Below are 26328 nucleotides of genomic sequence, written 5' to 3'. Positions count from 1 at the left end.
GAATGTTGGTGATCAGATAGAACTGAGGGGGGACGGGGGCTCAAGTGCTGGTGGACGAGGGTAGGGGTAGTGGACAGAGAATCAAGAGGAGCAGGTCTGGGCTGGGCGAAGGACGGCACAACAGGGTCAGTGGAGGACAGTGTAGTGGGGTCAATGGTGTTTTAGCAGATTTCCAGGAAACAGCTGGAAAGTGTCCCTCTATTTGGCAGTTGGTAGGGGGCCACTGGTGACTCAGGGAAGACAGTCAGAAGAGGTTAAGACAGAATGCACAGGAGTGAATGGGAGGTAGGGACAAGAGACAGCAAACACACTGCTCTTCTGAGGACCTGGGGGAGGGGACAGGAGCTGGGGGAAGACACAGGCTCAGAGGCAGGCTAGTGCCCAGTGGGGAAGCTGGGGCCCTGCCCAGAGTGAGGCAGAGGCCAAGGTCAGCTTCAAGCAGCAAAGGGCCCTGGCAGTGGAGGTGGCCTTGAGGACAATGTCAGTGAGGCTGTTGGACCCATGAGGGAGGGATGCTGCGTGGGTCTGAGGCCTCCTGTGGTGGTGACAGGTGGGGTATGGAGAAGCCTACGGAGCAAGACATGGCAAGAGAGGCAGGGAGGGGAAGGGTGAGAATAGGTTAGAGTCAAGAGGCCCAGGGGCCCAGGGAAGGCGTCCCTCCACCCCCGCGGAGGCTACGGGAGGGAGGGAGGGGTGTGCCCACTTCACCAGGATGACCTCTGAGAGGTGAGGAGGCTGGGAGCAAATGGGCCCCCGGTTTCAGAGCATGAGGGAGGGGGACTTTAGGTGCAGGCAGCAGGCTCTGGAGGGGACTGGTCTTCTCAGTGTGGGGGGAGCTCAGACCAGTCTCAGGATCTAGCTGTGTCCTAGCTGTCTGTGCACCTTCTTTGGCCACCATGCCTGTGGGTAAACAGGAGCAGGGCAGGGCTATGGGCATCACCGCCGGTGGCAGCCAGGCCAGAGCAGATGGGTTCCCGTAATTTCTATGTTTGTTCTGATTCTAACTCTCAGTAGAGTTCAAATACTTGATGGACAGTTGCTCCAGCCACTGGCCCAGTGGCTCTGGTGCAAACATGGTTTTTGTGGCTTTCTCAAAAGATGGGACACAAAGCACCAAAGTCACAGCATATAATAAATGGAATTTTCAGTCATCACAATGCTGATTGTTGAAATGGTGCCATCAGTGTGGAAGGCAACCACCTCCTATAAGACAGGGGGGATGGAGGTGGGTGTGGTCTGTCAGTGTGGCAACTGCTGCTCCTGGTCTGGCCGCTCCAGCACACAGGAATGTCCCAGCTGCAGACACATGTTACACATCTACAGGAACAGGAAGCACGTGCTATGGAAGGAAGGCTGAGGAGAGCAGGTAGCACTGGCAGCCCAAGCTTCCAGGCACCTCAAGAGAGGAGGCGTCCACAGGCCCATCTGTGTGGATGATGCTTCCAGGGCACCTGGAGGGACAGATCAGCCAGGGCACAGGGGTGGTGTCATGGCAGGATTGTTAACACAGCCCTGTGCCTGCTCAGGAGCATGTGCTTTGTGTAACAGACACCCCTTTGCATTCACAGAATCTGTGAACTTTGGTTATCACATCCCCATAGACACAATGAAACATGTTAAAATCTGGAACTGGTGCCGGGCATTGAATAGCATCACCATGGTTGTAATGATGTGTGGGGCCGGGGTTGGCAAAGTGGGGTCCTTGTGCCAAATCCGCCATGTGTTTTAAGTCAAGTTTTACTGGGGCACCGTCATGCTAGTGTGTTCACATGGTGCGTGTGCAGCTCACACATGGCCGTGTGGCCCGCAGACTGAAAGCTAGCCAAGCCCATCCAGATCCTGTGTTTTGTTCCTTGGGCCCTGATGGACGGTGCCCAAGGCGCACACCCTGAGGCTAGTGCAGAGGTGCTTCCCGGGGAAGTTTATGAACTGCGCTTGGCCTTGGAAAAGGGAATGCAGCGAACTGTTCAAAACCCAGCCTCGTCCGTCTGCTGTGACTCTAGTGTGAGGTTCCAGAAGCGAGTTTCTCAGCTGCCATTGCCTGTTTTCATGGCAGGCACTCAGCCCCACCTGGAGCAGATGAAAGTCACATGGCACAGCCCACGCTCTCCTCCAGGAAGCGCTGGCTCGGGGTCCTTCAGCACTGGGTGGTGCGTGTTCTCGGAGTAGGGCCAGGTGCTCTGCAGCATGGGTTCTGCAGAGACAGGTGGTGGGTTTTCATCACTCCTTCCACCGGAGACCAGGTGGCTTTTCAATGGGATCGCAATCCAGGGTAGTTCCAGAGTAGAGGAACATTTAAATTTGAGCATGTTTGTGTCCTTTGGCAAAGTTGGTACTTTATGGAGTTGACTTTGCTGACTTAAATGGCAATTTCATTCTGTAATAAAAGTCCTTGGCCATGGTGTCCCCAGGGCTCTGCCGTGGGGAAGGACCATGGGCCATGCCTGGTGCCTGTGACCTCCTCCCCCTGAGGGCCTCTGAAGCTCCAAGTGAATGGAACCAGGACTCAGAGATGAGTCATTGGGTGAGCTGCGGGAGCACCGAGCAGCCTTTGGTGCAGCAGAAACTGTTTGAGCTGCTCTAAGAAACAGATGGAGAAATTGTGAATGCTGGACTTCCCCCATGGGGCTGGGCAACGCGTCAGCAGAGGCTCCCAGCGCATTTAGATCGTCATGTCCACCTTCCTCTGCCCACTTCAGGGACATGGGCCCCAAGCACCTGAGATTCTGCCCACCTTGCCCACCTCATCTACAGAGGGAGGAAGGAGAGTCTGAGAAACAAGCTTAAATGGCAGATGCCACTGCTGAGTTCCAAATTTAATAGTTCTTCAATCAAAACACAAAGCACATGTTTAAGGGACACACTGACCTCATTACACTGCAGGCTCCCAGGTGGTGGTTTTGTGTTCAGTGTTTTCTCTGTATTCAAGTAAACCTTTTTCCTTCTTTCCCTCATATAACTTAACCCCAAACCTCTCAGTGGTGTGTGTATTTTTAACTATCAATTCTCTTTAATGTGACCATCAGTTTTCCCTTTAAAAATCTCAAGTGTAGAATTCCTTTTTAACTAACCCGATGCAGCACCGTTGCAAGTGTGCGTATGGTCATTTGTTGCTAACATGGCCCTTGGGGTGAGTGGAAGGAGGTAGGAGGGCTTCCTCAGGGCCAGGGCTGCTGAAGGGCTCTCCCACCTCCTCAGCCACACGGCCCTGTGTCCCTGGTGCCAGAGGCATGGCTGTGCCCATCTTGAATCAGGGCCAGTGTAAGGTGAGCAGAGCCATCCGCATCTTTGGGGAGGACTCTTAGCAGCCCTGGTAGCTGGCTCCACTTCCCCATGTTGGTGCAGCTGGTGCTGGGCATTACAGACCACCTCCACGGTCTGCAGCGAAAGCCTCGTACAAAACCACCAGTGCGTAGCTCGCCCTAAGCATTCGTACAGGGCCTTGTTGGTTTGGACTTTTTAGATTGTGAAATCTATCAGCTGTCAGATCCCAGCTTCCATGGGAGCCCTCGGCCCACTAACCTTGAGGGGAACTGTGGCAGGCACATTCAGTGACCAAGCAGCCCTCCCCATCTGTGTCCTCGCTGCCTCAGTGTTGCCTTCTCCTACCCTTTGCAGAATGGTGGTCATGCCAATCGCAAACGAGTTTGCCCCAGATGTGGTGCTGGTGTCAGCAGGCTTCGACGCCGTGGAGGGCCACCCCACACCTCTGGGCGGCTACAACCTCTCTGCCAAATGTAAGTCCGGTTTTCAGGAGCTTAACGGGACCTGCTGTCTCTGTGGCCAGCTGTGCTGTGTCTCACATCTCCCCTTCAATGACATTTCTAGAGATGTGACAGTGTGGGCAGCCCCAGAAAACCAATGGAGGCAGCAGGATGGTGTGGACCAGGAGGCCGCAGGCACTCCTCACTGAAGGTCATGCAACTCACAGTGCTAACCTGGGGGGCTTGTGCTCAGCTGGGAGCATACAGGCCACTCTAGGGGCCAGGTCTCCAGTTCGACTGAGAACTGGTGTGGTCGCCCACATTGAGGGCAGGAATAGACCCTAAAGCCTGTGAGGGGGGTAGCTGAGAGCAGGTTCAGTTCAGATTTGGAGGGAGCAGGGAGCCCCAGATTATGGGCTCGTCTAAGGATTTGCATTAGATCAGCGGTTCTCAACCTATGGGTCTCGACCCCTTTGGCGGTCGAACGACCCTTTCACAGGGGTCGCCTAAGACCGTCCTGCATATCAGATATTTACATTACGATTCATAACAGTAGCAACATTACAGTTATGAAGTAGCAACGAAAATAATTTTATGGTTGGGTCACAACATGAGGAACTGTATTTAAAGGGCCAGAAGGTTGAGAACCACTGCATTAGATGAAGGCCCTGCTTTCGTTATGGGACGGAGTCCTGTGAAAATTGCCTTCCCACGAGGGTGAGGCCTCTGCTTATGCCGTCACAGCAAGTCACATCAGAGACCTACTGGCGTGGAACCTCGGTCCACAGAAAGGCCCTGGGCACCCCCACCCCTGCCTGGCCACCACCCTCCCCCCTCCCACCCCTCCGCTGTGGTGGTCACAGAAATCTAGGTCCTGGGACTCTCCCAGGACACTCTGGGGGCCCCTTGTGCCGACCCCATGGGTGCAGATGGCCAAAGAGAGCCTGTTGTCTCTCCCCTCCCACAGGGAGAGTGTGGGTCACCAGAGAAGAAAGAGGTTAAACCAAGGGCTATGCTGGCGTAGCCGTGCTCCAATGTGGGACCCCTCAGATCCACCTGAACCCGGGCAGTGTGGTTTAGTGGCGAGGAAGTGACCAAGCAGCCTGGAGCCTATGTCCCTGTTTCCATCAGAGACAAACCAGGACTTTAGGAGGTTACAGTGCCCACGGCTGCCAGCGTGGGGCCGGGTCTGCCGATGGCCACCTGGCACTGGGGCTGCTGACCAGTATGGCATGGTTTTCACAGGCTCTTTAATAAATGTCAGGCTGTTCTGGCCAAGGGTGGTAATTATCATTACCCATCAGGCGTTTCTGCCTGTGGGAGGGTGACGTGGGTGCAACAGAGGGAACATGGCTATTGATGAAAGCCAGACAGGGATGTCAGAGTCCTAGAGGGGCACACGCAGCATTGATGTGTGTGCCGGAGTGTGTGTTCATGCGTGTGCCCAGCACACCCCCTAACCAGAACCCCTGGCCTCAGGGATGGACATGGCCATGCCTCCGAGGCTGCCCACAGCTGCCCTGCTCCAGGCGCCCTGTCTCCTGGCCTCTGGTCCCCATGTGAGAAAGCCTGGGGGCCCATCCCCATCCCCCAAGCGAGGTGATTTGCAACATTATGAAATCAAAGCACTGAAACCGTAATTCCTGCTCTCACACAGATCAAACAGGATCCCAAACCGAATTCCTCGATGAATTTATTGCGATCGAACCTGGCTTCCATTATGAGCCGCGGTGTGCCAGCCCCCTGGGTCTGTAATGTGATGTAATGCACTTCTGGACGCTTTGATCTGCTGCCAGCGTCGGCCCTGCACCCGCCCTGTCCTCTACTTGTATCTCCCTTTTCCCGTTGCAGGTTTCGGGTACCTGACGAAGCAGCTGATGGGCTTGGCTGGCGGCCGGATAGTTCTGGCCCTGGAGGGGGGCCACGACCTCACGGCCATTTGTGACGCCTCGGAAGCATGTGTTTCTGCTTTGCTGGGAAACGAGGTAGGAGGACTGGAGACCCATGGCTGCTGCATGCAGGCTCCAGACCCAGACTCAGACCCAGACCCAGTGTATGGGCCACTTCACTTGCTTCCCACTCGGTTTTTGATGTCCCCCCCACCCCCACTCAGGCAACACATCTGACAAAACTGCTTGATTATGGCCACAAGGAGGTGAGCAAAAGGATCATCAAGAACCCTTCCTCTTAAAAAGATGGTTCAGGGTCCTGTGTTTTGAAGGGGCTCACCTTCATGTGTGAGTCACCTGGAGAGGACTGTCAGTTTCCTCCTTCAGAGGTTCTAAGGCAGGTTCCAGGAGTGGCGTCTCTGAGAGTCTCGGGCCCTGAGTGAGAGGCCTCTGCCTCCCGGGCTCACAGACACCAGGTCGGGCTCTGCAGTGTCCCCATTAAGGCCCAGGACACAGTCAGGGAGACGCAGTAGCTGGACCAAAGGGGCTCAAGGATCTGGACCAGGGGAGGCAACTTTCGAGGTTGGAGGAGAGCCACGGGGAGAGCTGCACTCCAGGCCAACGTGGGCCAGGGGAGGGCAGGGTGGTGGGAGGGATGCCTTCAGGGATGTCCAGCCCGCTGAGTGGCCACACTTCCTGAAACCTTAAATTCACCCACAGACCTTTGGATATGGGGCCACACCTCTGTCCCCTGAGCCCATCAGAGGTTCATGGAGCAGGTTCAGGATCCCCCTAGTGTAGTTTCTCTTGTTGCTTTGAACGTCACACATGGGTCCTAGAGATGAGCTGGCTGGTGTTTGGGGAGCTCCGGTGAGTGCCCTAGATTAGAGGCCCAACCACACAGAGAGGTGCCAGGGCCCCTGCTCTCATGCCGTCCCGTCCCCTGGGACTCATCTCCTTCACCCATCAGACACGGTGACTGAGCACACTCCTCAGTCGGGTCAGGGCTACCAGGTGTTCAGTCAGGGGCCGTCATCTCTGCAGCTGCCCTCCTGCTGGTCAACACCAAGAGCGCAAGGCTCCTGTTAAGGCCCATCTTGGGTGCGGCACCCTCATAAGTTCATTGCTCAGTGGGGCTCTGTCCCCAGCTTCTGGCCTGTGGGGCTGAGTGCCTGAGAGGCCTCCCCCCGGAGGCAGTCACTGGGAGCCCACCCTGGCCGGTCCTGAGGCTACCCTCTTAGACCCACCCACCCCACTCCCCCCGAAACACAGCTGACAGGGCCCATAAGGCATGTGGGGAGATGCAGAGTGGGGCTCCGAGCAGGTGCTCCAAGCTCCATGTTGAACTTCACTGCATCTGCCACACTGGGGAGATGGCCAGTTGCAGAGAGGTCTCCTGTGATGTGAGGTAGCACTCTGTCCTCGAGCTGTTCCCAGTCCGCGTTATTCCCTGTGACTTGCATGAACTGACAGAAGGTAGGCTGCAGGCAGGAGGAGGAGGGGTATGGCCAGTGTCCTGCCAGGCTCAGGAGGGACAGAGATGACAGGTGGCATGTGGAAGCAAAGGTGAGGTATCACCCAGGTCCGGGCCCCAGCCCAGCTGAGTGACAATAACCTGATGTGGGCTTGGGTCCACAGGAAGCTGTGTGTGTCCTCCCTGTAAGATGGCCTGCAGAGGAGAGCCAGGCCAGGTGCCTTGGGAAGTGGGCACCTGGGAGGAAGGCCATAGCTCTGTCTGCCCCTCTCAAGGGCCAGTCCTAAGGAGGGTGGACTGAGTGAGCACCATCCTTGGGGTGGGGGGATCCTGAACCCATTCTATAACCCTCTGCTGGGCTCAGGGAACAGAGGTGTGGCCCCATATCCAGCATGCTTCCTGGGGCTGCAGTTGTGGTGGAGGTGCTCAGGCTGGAGGAGACAGTAGTGTGGTCCCAGCTCCGTGCAGGCCCTATGACGCTCCAGCCAGCCCCCACTCCCCGGCCCCCTTGCTTGTTGTGGATGGTGTTCATTTTAAGCCAGGTCACAAGCAGATCAAAGGTCCTGGTGGCATCCATGTCTGGTCAGCGGGTTAGCGATATGCTTGAACATTCCCAAATAAAATGCCAGTGTGCTTTTTAAAGTGCTCATAGAATTTCACCTAGCCTTTCTTCACATAAAACAATCTTCTCCCTTTCTAGCTAAAGTTAAAAGGCAACTGACTTATGTATTTAAACCATCCCAAACCTTTTTGATTCTTTGAGTTATTTTAAAATAACAATAGAGAACTGAGCTTTCAACTAGGGCCTGTCCCTTTTTCCTGCTTCACTCTTCTGACAAGAAAATGTTCCTTTACTTACACACATCAAAAAGCAGGAAACACTGGTTTATCAAGGTCTCTTAAAAATATTTTTGATGCAAGAAAGTTGGACGGAGCCCCACTTCTCTGCCCTGCGGCCTTTGAAGTGGATTGATGTACGGCGTGTTGGACGACTTGGTGCACACAACGGGCAGCCAGCTGTGGCCAACATAGCCACCTGGTGGGGAGAGAGGCAGGGGAGAGGCAAGAGCACAGCCTACGATAGGAGACCAGCACTGTGCCGAGGCCCACATTGCTCCCAAGAGCCATTTTATTGAACAGTTTTGGCTTTACTTGCAACTACTGGTGACAACTGACTGTGAAAACTCAAACGTTTTGCAGGAGCAGTGTAAACGGAGGTATAGGGAGTCCAGCAGGTGGAGGGCTGAAATGAGCAGTGAGGGACCATCATTTCTCATGTCACCCCAAAGGCAGCGTTTGGTTCGGGCCAATTTTCTGGTTAATCATGTGGCATAGCAGGGATCAATGCCATCATTTCATTCAACCCAACTCCGAGATCAGTGAAGGAGTTCACAGAGGATGAGGTGGAGCCGCAGTGTTGGGAGAAAAGGCTTTCACTAGAAATTTAGCAACTGTGTTGTTACACTTTGGGAAAGGTGTGGCTGTGACAAAACAGTGATTAAAAACAGCTGTGTGTGTGAGAGGCAGACACAGAGACAGACACTGAGTCCACTCAGTCTGGGAGCCGGTTATCTGCTTTTAGTCGGCCATCTCCCCCTCACTCACACACGCTCATACACTCACACTCACAGGCATATTTGCACATGCTCACACAATCATGCATACACACACTCGCAGTCATGTTTACACATCACAGTCATGCTTACAAATGCACATGCTTGCAGTCATGCTTGCACTCACACTCAGCCATACTTACACTCACAATCATGTTTACACATGCTCACAGTCATGCTTACACATGCTCACACTCCTGGCCAGGGTCACCTCCTGCCAGCAGTAGCCATAGTTTCAGCTGTGTGCAGGCCCATGTGAGGGGCACAGGCCCCAGTGCATGTGTGTTTGCTTTAGGGCAGTGCATGCCTCCTGTCTGTCCAGTCTCCTGAGTCCTTGCTAGCAACACTCGGAAGGTGGGCCCTCGCCCGTCCTTCAAAGGTGAAGGAGCTGTGCCCACACACAGACCATCCTCCTCACCCTGGTCATTGTCACAGCAGGATGTAGGGAAACAGTGACAGTTGGCGCCGCCCCCCCCCCCCCCCCCCCCCGGGCCTCCTTTGTAAAATGGGTAAGAAAGGCATACTAGTTGCCAGCCACCTAGCTCAGCAAAAGGGTAGCTCACAGTCAAGAGTAGGATGCCATCTTGGGCCCTGTCCTTGCTTGCTCAGCAGGTTCAGTATGCCCAGCACTGACTGCCAAGCTCCCACTGTGGGTCCCTGGCAGCAAGAAACTCCTGTGTTCACAGCACTCAGCTTTGGTGACTGATTTTTTTTTTTTTTCAGAGAGAAATGGAGAAGGAAAGAGAGAACCATTAGTGATGAGAAAGAATCATTGATCAGCTGCCTCCTTCATACCCTCCACTGGGGATCGAGCCCGTAACCCAGGCATGTGCCTTGACTAGGAATCCAACCTCCTATAGGTCGATGCTCAACCACTGAGCCACGCCAGCCGGGCTGATTTTATTTTCATACCTCATTCTCTTCCTAGAGGATTTGGCACCTATAAAAATATGAGACAGGAGAGCCAGAAAGCCAGACTGGAGCATGAGGGGGAGATGAGTTTCGCTGGCCCTAGGTCAGTCTAAGGACACAGCACTGTTCTCGCCACACCTTTTCCCCTACTCAGGGAGGGAGTGATGGGGGCTTTCTGAGCATTTGGTTACTGAAGAAGAGCCGCCACATGGCATACCAGCGTCTCCAGCATGTTAGGGTGGCATGTCACCCACTGGCCTAGTTTCCAGGCACAGCAGCTGAGGCCTCCAAGCCTGAGCTGATTGGGAGTGTGGGCTTCGTGTTCTCTGAAACACATGCCCCAAATCTCCCAGAGAGAAAGAATGGGGAAGGGGTGCACTCACCCCGGAAGGCATCACCCTGCCACTCTGCAGGTGACAGGACCTCCTAGGAAGAGCGGGCCGGGGCCTCTCCCACAGGTCTCCCAAGAAACTAGCCTCTCCCAGCCAATGTCGCTCACGGTCGGGCATCGACCCATGCACCAAGAGGTCTTTGGTTTGATACCCCGTCAGGCATGTGCTCAGGTTGTGGGCTCAATCCCCAACAGGTGTACAGGAGGCAGCCAATCCGTGTTTCTATCTCTCTTTCCTCTCTCTCTAAAAAACAAACATTTTTAAAAAAGAAAAAGATCCCAGCCAGTGTTGCTCAGTGGTTGAACATCAACCCATGATCCAGGTCACGGTTTGATTTCCCAGTCAAGGGCACATGCCCGGGCTGTGGACTTGATTCCCAGTGGCGGGGGGAGGGGGGGGTGCAGGGGACAGCCAATCGGTGATTCTCATCACTGATGTTTCTATTTCTCCCTCTCCCTCTCTGAAATCAATAAAAAACATTTTAACACTTGGAGTGGGGGAAACGAGTTAAGTCGGCTCGCGTGAATTGCGCGTACTCCGCGGGAGCCGTCTTAACTCGGTTCATATAGATTTGCGGTGGAGTGCGGGAAACGTGTAAACTCGGGCCGATTGTAACTGCGTATTACCAAATATTTGTTTGTTTGCCGTTCACAAAGATACCTACCTGCGTATGCGAACCGTTTCATACCCATTGGGGTAATAGGTATCATAAAAATCCCTGATTTTGCGCGGGAAACCTAAATAATTGCCCGCGCCATCTTATATTTTGGCAGGAAATTCACCCCACACCGGAGTGTTAAAAAAAGGAAAAACTAGCCTCTTTCTGGTGTCATCCTGGCACATGCACTCTGTGTCCTCCCCAGCCAGGCAGGGTTTTTTTCACATGAGGGCCTGAGGCAGCAGGTGGGGAGGGCTGGGCAGCCTGCCCAGCTGGCCCCCGTTTAGGGGGAAGGGTGCTGTCACCACAGATGTACTTCCTTACTCTGCTGTTTACCAAGTCTCAAGCCTTTAACCTTTTCTAAGAAGGAATTCGGGTTATTCTCTTATGATTTATTTTTGCTTTTTAAAAATTGTTAAACCAACATGAGAACAGGTTACCAACTTGTTACCAGCTTTCCTGGGCCACCTGGTGCTGACTCGGTGGAGGATTCACCGCCCATTCCTCAAGTCACCCTGAAGTAACTATGTAGAGGGACAGGTCTGGTAGTGTCACCACTGGGCCTGACAGGTAGCTGTGGGGTTCCCGTGCGGCTGTGGAAGTGCTCGGGGCAGCAGGGATGTGGGGGGGGGGGGGGGGGGGGCCATGGACATAAAGAGGGAACTGGAGCCACAGGTGGGTGGAAGGACCAGGCTGGCAGCATAGAACTGGGCCTAGGAGGCCCCTCTGAAAGCAGCCACAGGAAGATGGGAGCAGGCAAAGGTGCTGCAGAGAACCCTCTGAGCCACCAGTGTTGTCAGACTTAGGGTAATACTTTGAGGGGTGAGTCCCCTCTTCCTGGCCCCTTTTTCTTAAGTCCAGGCGAGAAGCAGTCAGTATCTCTGGTGGTGGAGCAGAGCCTGGCGCTAAGAGGCGCCTATAAAGGCTCGTGGAAAGAATTGGTTCAGTACAAGCCAGTAGCATCTCATCACTCAGGCTTTATTCCACTTATGCATAGTGGCCTTGCCTTAAAAACCCAGGTCCACAATCGCCCTTTTACCTTCCCTTTGTTATTCAATGAAACCAGTAGAAACACACCCAGTCTCTGCCTTTGATGCTGGCCTGAGTTTGTTTCCTTCTATCCTTCACACGCAGGCAGCACCTCTGTCCACTGCCCAGGTCTCCAGAGAAGCCAGAGATGCAGCCGAGGGCCCTGATCACTCTCCCGCTAGATCGCTCCCGTTCTTTCCCCTTAATTCCACGTAACTTCACATGGCAGAGGGATGTGAGCTCAGGACAAGACCCTTCTTCATGGCTCATGCCTTACTTCACAAGCGAGTGAGAGCTCCACCCCCAGACGCCTTGCCAGGTGCTGGGGACAGAGAGACAGTGAGCCTCAGGTGCTGCACTAATGCTCGGGGATGGGGATGGAAGGGGTGCCGGCCGGCGTGACATGTCACAGGGCTAAGACATGACGAGGCTGAGGGTGACGGGAGGAGGTGACTTACATAACCCTGGAGGGCTAGCCACCACCATTGTATTGGTCCCACTGGGGAGAGTGGCGTGGGGAACCAACTGGAGATGGAGTAACAGCAGTAGTAACTTCCTCCCGTGTATGCACATGCACCCCTCTGCTTCAGAATGACTGATAACTTATACAATGCGTTACTTTTAAAACACTGGTAAAACAAGATTCTAGCAAAATATTAAAGTTGGCACCTAATGATTGGGACACCATAGGCTGTACTGAATAGCGACCTCAAAATCTCAACGGCTTGTTTTCTCCTGGAGCTTCATGTCCAGCAAGAGGCCTGGGGCCCTGCTCCTCATCTCTCAACAAAGGGCCAGTGTCCTGGGGACACTGCTCCTCTCCCTGGTGGAGGCCTTTGGTGGTTACAGCCACCGCAGCCCATACAGTGCTCACCTGTGCCTCTGAGGTAAACGCCAGCAGAGGGAGCCGTGCTCCCAGGAAGCGGCCTTGCTCACCTTTGGAAGGTGAAGTCAGTGTTAGGCGCACAGCCCCCGCAGCAGTGGGTGACGAACCTCAGCAACACTGGCATCCCCACGCTTGACTTCCGCCAACGTGATGGGCGAAACAGCACTGGAGCCAGCCAGGTGGATGGTCATCTCGTCGCCCCGGGACTGAGCATCTTCTCATGCAGGGCCCCTCAGGCTTCTCTTCTCTGTGACTGCACAAGCAAGGGTGATCCCGAGTGGGGGGGTGAAAGGATTAAGGAAAAGACAGGAGAATAATAGCTGGGTCTCGGTGGGACGCTGCCTCCCTGATGAGGAGACAACGCCAGCGCCCACAAGCCGTGTCTTTATTTTATAGCAGATGCCACGAGGCAAAGTAGGGGCGTGATCACGTTGTTTACAGCATTCTCGTGAGCTCCAACCTCACTTAACTACATGCACCTGAACTCTAGCACAAGGCACATAGGGCTACGTGTTTGGACCATAGGTTCAAGCTTACAACCACAGCCATTGGCTATAATTGTGCTGGGAGGACCCTGCCCTCCAGCTGGGACTTGCACGTGGCAATGAGAGGACCCTGTCCTTTCATTAGTCCGAGGCTTAAACCTGGCCAAAACACCGTAACCGTGCCCCACATCTCCCCCTTTACTTTTGTTTTTTAAACACGCCTATTTACATTATCCAAAAAACTCTAAATTATTCAGCATCATCAAAATATCACAGCAAACTTCTGGCTATTAACAAAACCATAAACAGCAATGTTAAGAGAGAACAAAACTCTGGCTAATAACAAAGCAATATCAATGCAAAATCAAGCTACAAACATGTCAACATTTTTAGGACATTCCACCCAGAGTCCTTAGATTTAGCTCCGCAAGATTTTACAGAAAACTGACAGTTCACCAATGCTAGCATAGCTTCCACTTGCTTTTCTAACATCTGCTTGGCCTCAGTCGCCATCTTCTTCAGCTGACTCCATGCTGATATCTTGGCCACTAGCGTAGTAAAATGCCGCTGATGCAAAACTAGTCCCCTGTCTCAGGCTGTTTGGACGGTTGACCTCGGCACTGAGTCCTCACCAGTCCTAGTCAAATCAGCCCTGTCCACGCCGGTGGAAGTCTGGTCCCTTCTCAGCTTCTTTCTTTAGCTGCTGCTGCATGGAAACGAGCAACGCTCGGTAGCTGGAGACTTCCCACTCTGAGTCTGGCGTCTCACACAGGCCCAAAGTCCCAGGGAGCCATCTTGTCGCACAAGCAAAGATAACCAAAGCCTAGAAACAATGCAACTGCCGCACGAGCTTACAATCTAGGTCTAAAATAAAAATTACTTCCTTGAACATCATCCACCACAGCCATCTTCTGCTTTACAGTGGCTTAAACAAACCTAGGAGATTTCTACCTTATTTTGTACCTCCTAATTACTTATTTTCTACCGCCTATTTTCTACCGCTTGCTTCTTGCTGCTTGCTTTCTACCGCTTATTTCTACTTATTTCTCTATTTCTACAGCTTATTTCCTACCACTTATTTTTTACTTATTTCTCTACCTCTAACTATGAACAATAGGTAGGTTTGGCTGCCCTTGCCCAAACCTTTCCTGGGTTGCAACCCCTGCTTATTTCTCTATTTCTACAGCTTCTTTCTACTTATTTCTCTATTTCTACTGCATTTATTTCTCTATGCTAACATAGTCATAAACATGGCTGAAGGAGTAGCTTCCACTCCTTTCTTTTCTGCTATTTGCTGGGCCTCAGTTGTTAGCTTCTTCTTTGCTGTCATCGGGGCAACTCTCAGTCTCTTGAACAGAGGGACAAGGAGCTTCTCTGGGTCCATTGTGGTGTCGCACATATCGTTCTGGCACCCAAATTGGCTGCACTGCTCCTTCTGGAAAGACACAAACAACCTCTTCTCCCCCTTTTTGTTTTAGTAATTGCATTTTAAGAGTACGATTGGCTACTAAATCCTGAAGTGTCTTCCCCAGCCGGCCTATCCTCATACAGAGACCACTGGAGTAAAGACAGAGATCCCACTCTTTTTCTTGCTTGCCTAGAAGGCGACTGGAGAGGCTTAGAAGTAACAGTGAGCTTTCCAAAGGCTTGTCTTAGACCCCCATCATCCCAGTCCTGCCTGCATTGTTCCCTCTCTGCCTCCTCCAATTCTCCTTTTTTGGGAGGAAGCACCTTATCCAGAGGGCTTTCCCCCATAGGAATGGTAGCCCCATGGACTGGAGGAGGTAATGGAGGTGCCGAAGGTATTAAGTGGAATCGGCAGCCTCTAGTCACTTTCTACCATTTGTCTTACATCTCCTGCCACATTCTTCCATCCCCCCTCGGGAAGGGGCTCCAAGTAGTCCCGAATCATAGACCACAAACTGAAGATAGAACTAGAAATCTTCTCTGGGCCTTCGGCTATATAGCAATCTTTAAGTTGCTTCCGCTTATTTCTACCTTAGAAATGCTTCAATTATTTCTACTTACTTTCTGAATTTCCCAAGTTTTACTCCGAGCTAATATTTACCACACTTCGGCTCCCTACCTTTTTGTTTTTTGGCCTTATCTCACTTTTGCTCTTGAAGCTTACTTTCTTTTTACTTTCGAGCTTACCTTATGCGCGCGCCTTTGGAGCCTCCTTTCGCCTGACCACCTTTTTAAATTCCCCCGAACTCAGGCGTGTTCGGATGCCATTTGGGGGGTGGTGGGGGGGGGGGGGTGAAAGGATTAAGGAAAAGACAGACAAGAGAATGTAAGCTGGGTCTCAGTGGGACGCTGCCTCCCTGATGAGACAACGCCAGCGCCCACAAGCCGTGTCTTTATTTTATAGCAGATGCCACCAGGCAAAGCAGGGGCGTGATCACGTTGTTTACAGCATTTTCGTGAGTTTCAACCTCACTCAACTACATGCACCTGAACTCTAACACAAGGCACGCGGGGCCACGTGTTCGGGCCATGGGTTCAAGCTTACAACCACAGCCATTGGCTATAATTGTGCTGGGAGGACCCTGCCCTCCAGCTGGGACTTGCACGTGGCAATGAGAGGACCCTGTCCTTTCATTAGTCCGAGGCTTGAACCTGGCCAAAACACCGTAACCTCGCCCCACACTTCTCATGGAGATCATGACTTTTCCTGTTTGTTTTTTTATATTAGGCCATGTTTGGAAGGACGGACAGGGGTTGAATGGATGGATGGGAGGGGTGGGTGGGGGAATGGAGGGAAGGGTATCTACATATGTGGGAAGGATGGGTAGGTGGACAGTAGAAGTCCCCTCTTTTTCTGTCTCTGGAAGAGTGTGTGTAGGATCAGAATAGTCTGTTCTGTTCCTTGACTGGGACGGCTCGCCTGGGCCCTGGGTTTCCTTTGGGTGAAGATTTTAGATGATTTGAAAAATCATTTAGTGGCTTTGGTCATCCATTGAGGTTTTCTGTTCCTTCTTGAGTTAATTTTGGAAAGTTACATTTTACCAATAATTTACTCCTCCATCCAGGTTTCCGACAGTATCTCTTACTGTCCTTTCATGTCTGCTGTATCTGGGGCCTGGTACTCTTCACTCTGTTTGTGCCTCTCTAGTTTCTCCATTACTCCTGCTGCACTTGTCAATTTAATGGATAATTTCAAAGAATAAACCTTCAGCTACAGTATCTTTTTTTTCCTTTAAAATGTATTTCTTTATGTCCATTAAGCCAAGCTTGCTAATTGTGTTGCCCACATTTTAGTTTGCTCCATCTAAGAAGTCAAAGTCTCCCACTGTGATGGAACATTTACCCATATTTCCTTTTAGGTCTGCCAAGTTTACCTCATACACTTTAAAACAATTTTGCTAAATATGTCCAAATTTTAAATCTTTATATCCTTTTGATGAATTGAGTTTTTTATCATCACACAGTGACCTTTGTGCCAGTTAAATCCGTCATGCCCAGTGCTGTAGGCGTCACGCCAGCCTCCTCTCACGGGTTTTGCAGAGCACCGGGTCTCCTGGCCATGGAGCCTCCCCTGTCCGATGTCTTTTGTACCCAGCATGAGGCAGGGGTCCTGTTACCTTTATACCTTTATGACCCTTGGTTTGAGTGCGTGTTGTTTGGTTTGTTCAGATTCATTCCCGCCATCTGATTCTATGCTATTTGCCCCTTTCCTTGGCTCTCTTTTCTCTTCGTGCCTGTTCTCAACACAGCGGAGGGTTTCCCAACTCCATTTGTCCTCTCTCCTGAGTGGGAAGTTACAGCCAACCAAATTCTCTCAGTCATGATCCTTAAAAATGTTAGTGTGTGCCCTTGACTCGGTCAGTAACCTCACCCTTCCCTGTGCAGTCGGTGTGGGCTGCTCTGGCTACAGGGGACATCAGAGATTAAATGCAGGGCACCCAGATGAACATGCTCATAACACATGACTGGCTCATCAGACACCTACGTGTGCCTAGTGTTTGGTATGTCTGTCTGTAAGTGGGCAGCCCAGCTGCTCCGGTTCTGTGCAGTCATGACGAGTATTCCTTTCCCGCTCCCTCTTTTCTTTATTCTCACTGAGTAGATGTCACTATCACTGCACCATGCAGCCTATTCACTTGCCCATCCTGCACCTGTGCTGTTCTCTTTGCTCCTCATGCCTCCTCATTTCTCAGGCCACTGGGTCATTTTCATTCTGCCTTCAGCACAGCCCAGAGTTTCCCGTGGGAGACACTGTGTGCGAACCTTCCCAGCGTGTTGTTTTAGTCTTTGTTTCGCCCTCACTGTCACTCAGCGAGTCACTCTCTCGGCGTGGAAGAGGTCACACCACTGTCTTCCTGCTCCTCTGCCATGAAGCGAGCGCCGTCTGGCTGGTGCTGCTCCTCTGACGATTGTTTTCTCCAGTTGCTTGCAGAATTTTCTGCAGGTTCGATCCAATGTGCCAATGGTCTGCCAGGACACCCTCAGTGTGGGCACCTATGCTGATTGATGCCTGCCACTCCCTCGGGGACTTGAGGAGGTCAGCACCTGTTCCCGTTTCCACGTCCCTGCCTCCGGGCTGCATCTGACCGTTTCTGCGGTTGTTGCTTCCATGCTTGCTTTATAGCTTGAACTGGTCATTTCAATGGCTGCCGTCTCCGAGGAGCTGAGCTGTGATTTTGGTTGCCTTTCGATTGACTCAGAAGTAGCAGCGTTAGCATACGTGTCTCAGACAGCTTCCTCTGTTGTCACCATCTTAGCTCAGTGTGGGACAAGGTCCCTGCCTGGGAGCCAGCCCTGGCACACTGCCGTTAGCTAAAGCGAGGGACACACTGAGGCTCGCTCGGTTTTCCTGACCGTCCTCTGTTTCCGGCCCCGCAGTGGCCCTGCCGTCCTGTCGCCTGAGTCTCCTCGGCTGTGACAGCTTCCCAGTCTTTCATTGTTCTCACGACCACCACAGTTTGGGGGGTGCTGGTCAGGTGTTTCATAGAGTGTCCCTCCATTTATGTTTGTCCGGTTTTTCCCTCATGATTGAGGGGTGGGGGGGGAGCAAAACCTCAGGGGTCCAGTGCCCTTCTCTACACTTGCTGTCCACGTGGCTCCTCTGCTGAAGGTCACCTTGAGGGCCTGGCGACAGTGGGCTTGTCAGTGTATGTCCCCACGTAAAGGTCCTTTGCTGGAAGTCACGTGTGCAGCCCGCACGTGCTTTGGGGAGGTGGGAGGTGTCAGCTCTGTCATGGGGAGGGCTGTGTACTCAGTCACTTGTTTATGTCAGAGTTCACTCGTGGCTGTTCATGGCAGACTCAGGATTATGATTCAGTCCTGCATCTTGTATTCTGTTTCCTGCTGGCCCTGTGTGTCCCTCGGACAGGCCCCGACGTCTGTCTTTGTGCTCTTTTGTACTCTGCACTGGGAGACGCCCAGGCTCCTCCGTGGTCGGCTCCTCCGTGTTCTCCCCGCTGCCCTGGAAGAGCCGTGTCTCCAGGGAGCCAATTCCTTTCATTGGAGGGTGGTATTAGAGACCGAGATTGCTTCTCCTGGCCCAAGTGCAGTTTGCTGGCTTCTGTGCTTCATGATTGGGAGGGTATGCTCCTTGGAACTGAGCTGGCAGCGCTGATTGGCAACCTCGGGGCCAAGTGCCCATGGAGGATGGACAGTTGCTGTGCCATGTCACGGAACCACCACTACAAGTGCAGGTCTGCACGCTCAGTGTTTAGGACCCAGCAGAGTCTCGGGTGCCTTCGTTCTGAGCTTTTGCCCAGAGCCAAGGCTAAGAACAAAACTGCTTACAGCGGTCTCTGCAAGCACGCCTCTGTGCGTCTGCCCTCCCTGGCTCATCCTAGGGCTCCAGGCATTCCGGCCCCACCTGTCCCCAGTGTGTCTCGGTGGGTTCCAGCTTCTACCGAGCCCCCAGGTCTCTCCAGCGTTTGGAGGCTTATCCAGTTATTTAAAGTTTTTTTAATCATTGTGTTTTCATGCTCTGTTGCAGCCACTCTGGTTTGCCCTGTGGCCCTCTGACTTTGCGTGGGTTCCGCTACCTGCAGCCAGCACTTAGGGAATCGACTAGAGCAGAGGTTCCTTCTGTTCTGCTCAATACTTTTCTTCCATTTACCTTTTCCCCTATTATTAGAAGAAAACCATGGCCAGGGAGTAGTCAAGCATTTTTATTTAAAATACCAGGAATGTGAAAGTGATGTTTCCAAAAAGTGGTAGTTGTTCCCCTGATCTCATGCTGATGTCCCACTAGCCGCTCCCGGACACCGTCTGTGGCCCTGCGACCTGAGGACCACAAGCATCCCTGAGAGTTTCCTAAGAAAAGTGCCCTAAGGAAAATAAGTTTACTTTTGTAAAAGTTTATGTGATAAATCCGAAGCCCACATCTGGCTATTAAAGTTACGTTTCCTCGCTGTTGGCAAGTGCGCTCAAGACACAAGTGCTGGTTGTGAACAGCCCGCCCTGACGTGCACGGGGTTATATTAACCATACAGTCACACGTCTTTTGCAGCTCGATCCTCTCCCAGAGAAGGTTTTACAGCAGAGACCCAATGCCAACGCTGTTCGTTCCATGGAGAAGGTCATTGAGATTCACAGTAAGTTCTCTGGGCCAGGTCTCCAGCTGGGAAATGCTCCTGTGGGAGGGAAAGTACAGGACTCCCAGCCCCGAGTCCCCGCCCTGGGCTCCTCTCATGTCACTGCCGGCTGCTTCCTGGGCCTACAAGACAAGCCTGGCTTTCAGCCAGATTTAATGAGCTGCTGGAGACTCTTGTTGAACCCCCATGTGCTCGCCGCAACCCACTACAATGTGTCTCAGCTCATGTCTCAAAAGTGCCTGCCTCCAGGAGGCTGTGAAGTCACTTGCTCCAGGCCCCCAGCTAGCAGGGTGGGGCCAGGGCGTGAACTGTGTCCTCAGGTCTGGTCTCTTCCCTGGCCCGAGAACCCCACCCCTCCTGCAGACTCAGTGGGGGGTACAGGGCCCCCCTGCAAACTCTGGAGAGTGCAGGGCCCCCTATTTCCTAGCACTTCCCCTCCAACATCAGGTCCTGGGACCCAGGGAGCTGGCAGTGCCCTCTCCTTGTCACAAAGCTCAGTTTGTCCTGGGTCCTTAGGATGGCCCACACTGTGGAGACTGTCTCTCTGGGTGGGTGGGAACCAGGGGTCTCACCTGTGTGTCCTGCACGGTTGTTGGGTCCCTCCTAGCCTTGGAGCTGAGCTATCCCCCTGCCCTGATGAGAACCCCTGGGTGCCAGAAAACACTGAGAGGCTGGCTCTGGGCCAGGCCCAGCCCTCCCTGCAGGGTCCCCTTACTCTGAGCCTCATAGGGACACCCCCATGGTCTTGAAAGGTCCAGTTGGGGACCCCCTCCACACTGGGTGGCAGTCTTCCCATGCCCCTGCCTGCTGGGCCCAGTCCCGTGGTGTCTGTAACCTAGCGCTTCTCTCGCCCAGGCCAGTACTGGCGCTCCCTGCAGCGCCTCCCCTCCACCGTGGCCTACTCCCTGGTTGAGGCCCAGAAGCGCGAGAATGAAGAAGCCGAGACAGTCACCGCCATGGCCTCCCTGTCCGTAGGTGTGAAGCCTGCTGAGAAGAGGTGAGCCCTGCAGGGCCTGGCCTGCGGCACTGCATGGAGGGGACGTTCTGAAGGAGCTTCTCCACACGGGCCCTCAAGGGCATGGGGAGCAGGTGTCCCCATCCAACACGTCTTTCCAGTGTAGGGGACAGCATTTATCCCTGAGCAGGTGGCCCAGTAACACCTGGTCAGGAGCCAGGAATTGAAGGTGGGAGGTGGGTGGGGGAGCGGGGAAGCAGTCCTGTTGGAGGAAGAGGGGCGGAGGACAGGCAGAGAAGGCCCTGCAGTGCTGCCTCTAACCCTCCGTCTGTCCTTTCTCTTCTCTGCTGTGTGCCTTTTTGTCCTCCCCCTGGGGCACTGCCACAGGCCTGAGGAGGAGCCCATGGAAGAGGAGCCGCCCCTGTAACCGTGCCCACGGCTGCGACTCTTGTTTGTCTGTCTGTCTTGAAGCTCCGCCAAGAAAAGTTGCTGTTTCTCTGCATCCTGCCAGGCGTTCTCTCAGAATCCGCAGGCACACCAGGGGCCCAGACCCCAGGTCTCACCGGGCAGGGCAGCCTTACACAGAACCCGGGACAGACGCCGGGAAGAGCAGACACCGACATGCAGGTCACCAGGCTCGCCCTCGGCCCCCCTGAGGGATGCCGAAGAGGGAGGAAGCCTGCGGCAACTCGTGGCAGAGTTGCCCAATTCAGTTGACACGAGGAAAAGAACATGAAAATCAAAGATCTAACAATACAAAACAAACTTGATCAAAACTGGTGCTTAAAGTTTGATGATTAATTACCCACAATTCCACAGTCTCCGTGTAAACCACTCATCTTGTAGCTTTCTTTTTAAAGAGAACGTTTTCTATCGCTCTGGCCTGCCTCTGTGAACCAGAGCGGTGTGCGGTGGGGTTTGCAGCCGGGTGGGGGACAGAGTGGATGAGCATTTAAGAAAAAAAAGTGGACAAAAATGGAAATGTGAGCCTGCAGGAGCCGGCTTTGCTTTCTCAAAGCCATCGGAAGATGCAAGTTTGTGCCTTTTTTTTATTGCTCTGATGGATTTTTGTGGCTGGGTATTCTGAAGTCTGAGGAACAATGCCTTAAGAAAAAAATAAACAGCAGGAATTGATGGGATAGTCCTGTGGCTGGTGGGGCTAGCAGTGCCTGTGGGGCAGGAGGCTGCCCCGTGCTGGCCAGGGCTTTGAGAGCAGGCGCAGGCCGCGGCCGGCGGCTCCAGAGGGCTGCCAATCTGCCGCCCTCATTTTGCTTTATTGCTGTGTAAGAAAAATGGAGGTAGTTCCCAAAAAGTGGCAAATACTGTTGGGATTTTTGAAGTCCAACAAATTTTAAATGAATCCAAAGTGTTCTTTTCTCATACATCATATAACAATTGAGCATCTCCATTGGTTGTGAAGCATGTCCTAGGCACACCTTCAGTGTTACGGTTGGAATGCTTTTTATTAAAAGCAAGTAGCATGAAGTATTGCTTAAATTTTAGGTATAAATAAATATATATATGTATAATATATATTCCACTGTATTCCAAGCTAAGAAACTTGATTCTTATGAAATCTTGATAAAATATTTATAATGCATTTATAGAAGAAATATATATATATATATATATATATATATATATATATATATATATATTAAATGCAGGTTGTCAAGGCCCCTGGGAACGAACGACTTGTGAATTAGCTACCAAGGTGCTTACGGAAAGGGATCTAGTTTGAACTCATGTAGTTTGAAGTCCAGATTGGATCGATTTCAGATCGCCAGCACATTCGCCACTGGCAACTACCACACGTTTGTATTTCATTTTAATTATTTTCTAACAGACCCCTCCCGTTCCACACCTCCACCCACATATGTACCTAATGAGTTTTTATAGCAAGGAATATAAATTTGCTGTTGATTTTTGTATGAATTTTTCACAAAAAGATCCTGAATAAGCATTGTTTTGTGAATTTCACATTTTTTCCTCACCATTTAGCAGTTTTCTGAATGGTAATAATGTCTAAACCTTTTTCCTTTCTAAATTCTTCTTGTACATTTTTTTAACTTTCAACGTGTTTTTTATTGTTTTCACTTTTGTTTGTATGGTGAGCAGTTTTCTGCGCACGGAACTGCTGCCATTGGAGTTTGTTTTCAGAAAGAGCGTCGCCTGTGGGGTGGATCTGGGCTGTCGGTAGCGGCGGGCTTCCCCTGCCTCGCCAGTAGTATTACCGGGTGGTGTGTTTCCCTCCGTAGCAGGTGTGGAGAGGGCCACTCGTGACACTGAACGGTGACTTGCCAGACACCGCAGGCCGTCAGCTTCCTGAAACTCTCATTTAAACTTCTCTGACCACATGGTCAGACTAGCTTCAGTTTTCCAAAGACCTTTTAAGCATGTCAGCAATGCATGGCCCGGCACCAGCCCAGGTTTTTCCGCTGCAGCCACATGGCCTGGCCCTCGCTGCCTGGTGAGCCTGCGGGGACACCAACCTCCTGAGCAGCACAGCCGGCTGTTGCTCCTTTTCTCTCTGACAGAAATGGAACGTCACTTTTACTGGTAACTTATTTTCAGAACTTGAAGCCACCGCTTTCATTCCCAAGTGTGCATTGAGTTCAGACTCGTGGGGGAAAGTGCAGACACGGCGTGCCCACAGGAGGGGACCCCAGCCAAGTCTCTGAGTTTGGGGACATTTACAGGGTAGCTTCTGAGAGAGCCACTGACACAGCCGGGTGTCGACCAAAGGAATCCAAATTCTTGGATTGGCTTGGTCATGGGGATGCTGTTGGTCAGAAATAGGACAGTGGGTTGAGGCAGGATGGGAAGGTCTTGGGGTACGTTTGATGCTTTTCCCTGCTGGCCACTCTGCCCTGCGGCCCACTTGGCAGGAGGAGCTCAGGTGGGATCAGTGCCATCCTTCCCAGCGTGGCGCAGAGCAGTGCAGGGCCCCACTGGTGGCTCTCGGTCTTCTCGGCTCCCTTCTCAAGATCCTCCGGGGACCCTGCTGCCTGCTCTGCCAGCCCTGGTTCTCGGAAGGAATGCATCATCTGACCTTTTTACAGATGATCAGACGGCCTGGACCTCTTGGTGGCCACATTCTCCCTGGGGGTTTACTTCCGCTCACAGAGGCACCGCTGCAGATAGGCCCGGCAGGGAGCCTGTTTCACTTGTCAGCTCACTCCAGCTTCACAGACGTGCAGAAAGCAGAGCCATGTAGCCTTTCTTTTCTGTGAAGACACTCAGCCCCTCTCCATGGCCACCGTCCAGGGCAGATGGCAGAGGGCCTGCCAAGTGTGGGCAGGACCCTGCGTGAAGGAGGGCCCCTCAGCCCTCCCTCTTTGGTCCTTGGACCTTAGCCTTTTCTTCCTTTGCAAAGTCCTTGAGGCACAGGCCGGGGGTCAGCAAGTGAGCACTTTATAGCCCTTCACCGGAAACTGATGCCGCAGGGCCCGGGTGTCACCCAGCCCTTTCAGTTTTCCGGCCACGATGCGTCTGAGCCCCACCAGCAGGCGGCCATCCGGGACTGCACCCGGCTTCCAAAGGGCCTCTTTGTCAAGGTGTTTCAGTTTTTCTTTCTTTTAAAAGTCTGTTTCCAGAGGAAGGACCCTTTGTATCGGTCTGACACTGTGAGTCTGGGTGGCCAGCCTCAGAGTCGGTTGTTTTCAATTTTCCATCGGAACATTCCTCCTTTCCTGGTCACAGCCATGTGCTCATTCCATTCTTTTTGTAGACTTTTGGGCCCACATGTTTTATGGGCATTGATACATATATAAATATATATAAATATATATGAGTATATTTTTTTAAGTTTCCTACACCCGGAGGTTGCATGACTGTACGGCCGGCATGTCTTTATATTGTACACAGATTTGCACGCCGAACTCGGCAGCTTGGGGGAGAAGAAAAATGCCTTTGTGTTCCCCTCTCGTGACATTTGCTGACTCAAAGATGGAGATTTTTCTGTAACGTAACAAACCCTTGGAGGAGAGGGGGGAACGTTTGCGTCTTATTGAACTTATTCTTAAGAAATTGTACTTTTTATTGTAAGAAAAATAAAAAGGACTACTTAAACATTTGTCATATTAAGAAACAAAGTTTATCTAACACTTGTGACATACCAGTAATAGAGTTTATTGTATTTATGTGGGAACAGTGTTCTAGGGGAACTACGCGGAGTTCAAGTGAACTGCCTGTCTCTTCATTTGATTTGGAGGAGTTTTGTTTTGTTTTGTTTCCTTTGTTTCCTTTATCTTCTCGGGCGGGGGGTGAGGTGAGCACTGCCCCCCTGGCCCCATGGCCGTTCGCGCCAGTGGAGAACCGGTGGGTCAGAGCGCCCTTTCCGCACAGCGCGTTGACTTTTTATTCCTTTTAGATGGTGTATGGCTAAGATTTCACTTTACGCCGTCGTGAGCTGTGCGAGCACTGTGGTTTCAGGTTCTACTTTGTACCGACAGGAACCCATTTCTTCCTTGTAACGAAGCCGAGCTGGTTCCTTGCTCAGCTCGCTTTGTCTCTGACATGATTAAACGTCTCCTATGGAAAGAAACGAAAGTGACGCTTCTGTTTGTTTCTTGGTGTGTGTGCTCCATGCTGGAGGCTCTCTTTTCCCATTTCTGAGAATGACACACAGAACACACACGTAAGCGGGGCTGACCCTGTTCACCGGGAGTTCAGCACAGGCCCCGTGGTCCGCGCCATCACCTCCACCTGACGCCTGTGCCTGCTGGGCAGGTTCCCACTGGGAGCGGCCGCCTGCTTCCTCTGTAACTTCAACAGTTGTCCGGTTGTCTGGACCTCCCAGGGGGTCTTTCCTTCGCTCGGTGGGGTCGGAAGTGTCCTCATTTTGTTCTGTTGGGTGGGTCTGCATCGGCTGACGATGTCCTGAAGGCCGACCCCACCTCCACTTCCCCTGGCGCCCAGTTCTTGTACCTCGTCATACAACTTGTTACTCTTGTGGTGTCAATAAAGACCGTGCATTGCCCTCTCACCTCTGGTTTCTGCCTGTGTGCTCTTGTCCTTGCTGGCTCGTGGGCCAGGGCCCGCGGGGCTGGCCCACCTGCACTCAGCCTGGGATGGGGAGTACCTATAGTCCTTGCAGTGTTCTCTCTCCAAACATACTTTGCAACTTTGGGGAGGTGGGCTGGACATGATCTCAGAGGAAGACAAGGCCAAAGAGCGTAGGCTCAGCCCCTTCCCCCAGCTGGGCACATGCCCCCCGCCTCCCCTCCACCCCCACAATCTGTAAACTCCCAACCACAACCTCCGCCGAGCAACACACTGCCACCCCCAGACCATGCCACCATCCTCCTTGGGCTGCCCAGCCCTGGGACTACCTATTGGGGTGACAGATGGGTAAAGGGGGCCTCCTGGGCCGCCGCATGTGGTCCTAGCCCACTCCTGGGGCCTGTCCAAGGTGCTGCCGCCCACTGCACAGCCACTGTCCCTCTACCAAGTCCGGTGCTTACCTCTCCTTTCACAGCTGCCACCCAAGGTACTCGAACAGTCTGCATACAATACCCGCCCCCCGAGTTTGCTCCCTGGGACCCCCCCTAGAATGGGCCACAGAATGAGGTATGTGGAGCATAGCCACCCAAGCTGACAGCAAGACAGGCACAGCTGCCAAGCCACAGCCTGGAGGCCAGGAGTGCTTGGAGTCGGACACGGGGCTGGGGGCTGGGGGTGGTTACATGTTCTCCCTGCCAAACGGGATGGCAGCTGTTGAGAGGCTACAATATACCCAGGGCCTCTTCAGGCTGAAGGTGGATGTTTATGAGAAT

The 26328-nt window shown here is 52.7% G+C and overlaps 1 protein-coding gene across 6 annotated transcripts in view; it reads left to right on the top strand.

The window, feature by feature from the left end:
• HDAC4 (histone deacetylase 4) overlaps positions 1–22096 on the top strand; it is a 233521-nt gene extending 211425 nt beyond the window's left edge. For all 6 annotated transcript variants that reach the window (XM_070422527.1, XM_070422531.1, XM_070422529.1 and 3 more), the window contains 5 exons: positions 3619–3737; positions 5556–5689; positions 19512–19596; positions 20452–20593; positions 20939–22096. In XM_070422527.1, coding sequence (XP_070278628.1) covers positions 3619–3737; positions 5556–5689; positions 19512–19596; positions 20452–20593; positions 20939–20978 — 520 coding nt within the window. In that variant the 3' untranslated portion in view covers positions 20979–22096. The remainder of the gene's footprint in view (positions 1–3618; positions 3738–5555; positions 5690–19511; positions 19597–20451; positions 20594–20938) is intronic.
• Positions 22097–26328: the final 4232 nt, after the last annotated feature.

This window comes from Myotis yumanensis, unplaced genomic scaffold, assembly GCF_028538775.1.
Source record: "Myotis yumanensis isolate MYYU_CA2020_CCGP unplaced genomic scaffold, mMyoYum1.0.hap1 SCAF_8, whole genome shotgun sequence".
NCBI classification, from domain to species: Eukaryota; Metazoa; Chordata; class Mammalia; order Chiroptera; family Vespertilionidae; genus Myotis; species Myotis yumanensis.
Note: the sequence above shows the minus strand (reverse complement) of the source record. Positions and strands in the feature narration are given on the sequence as shown.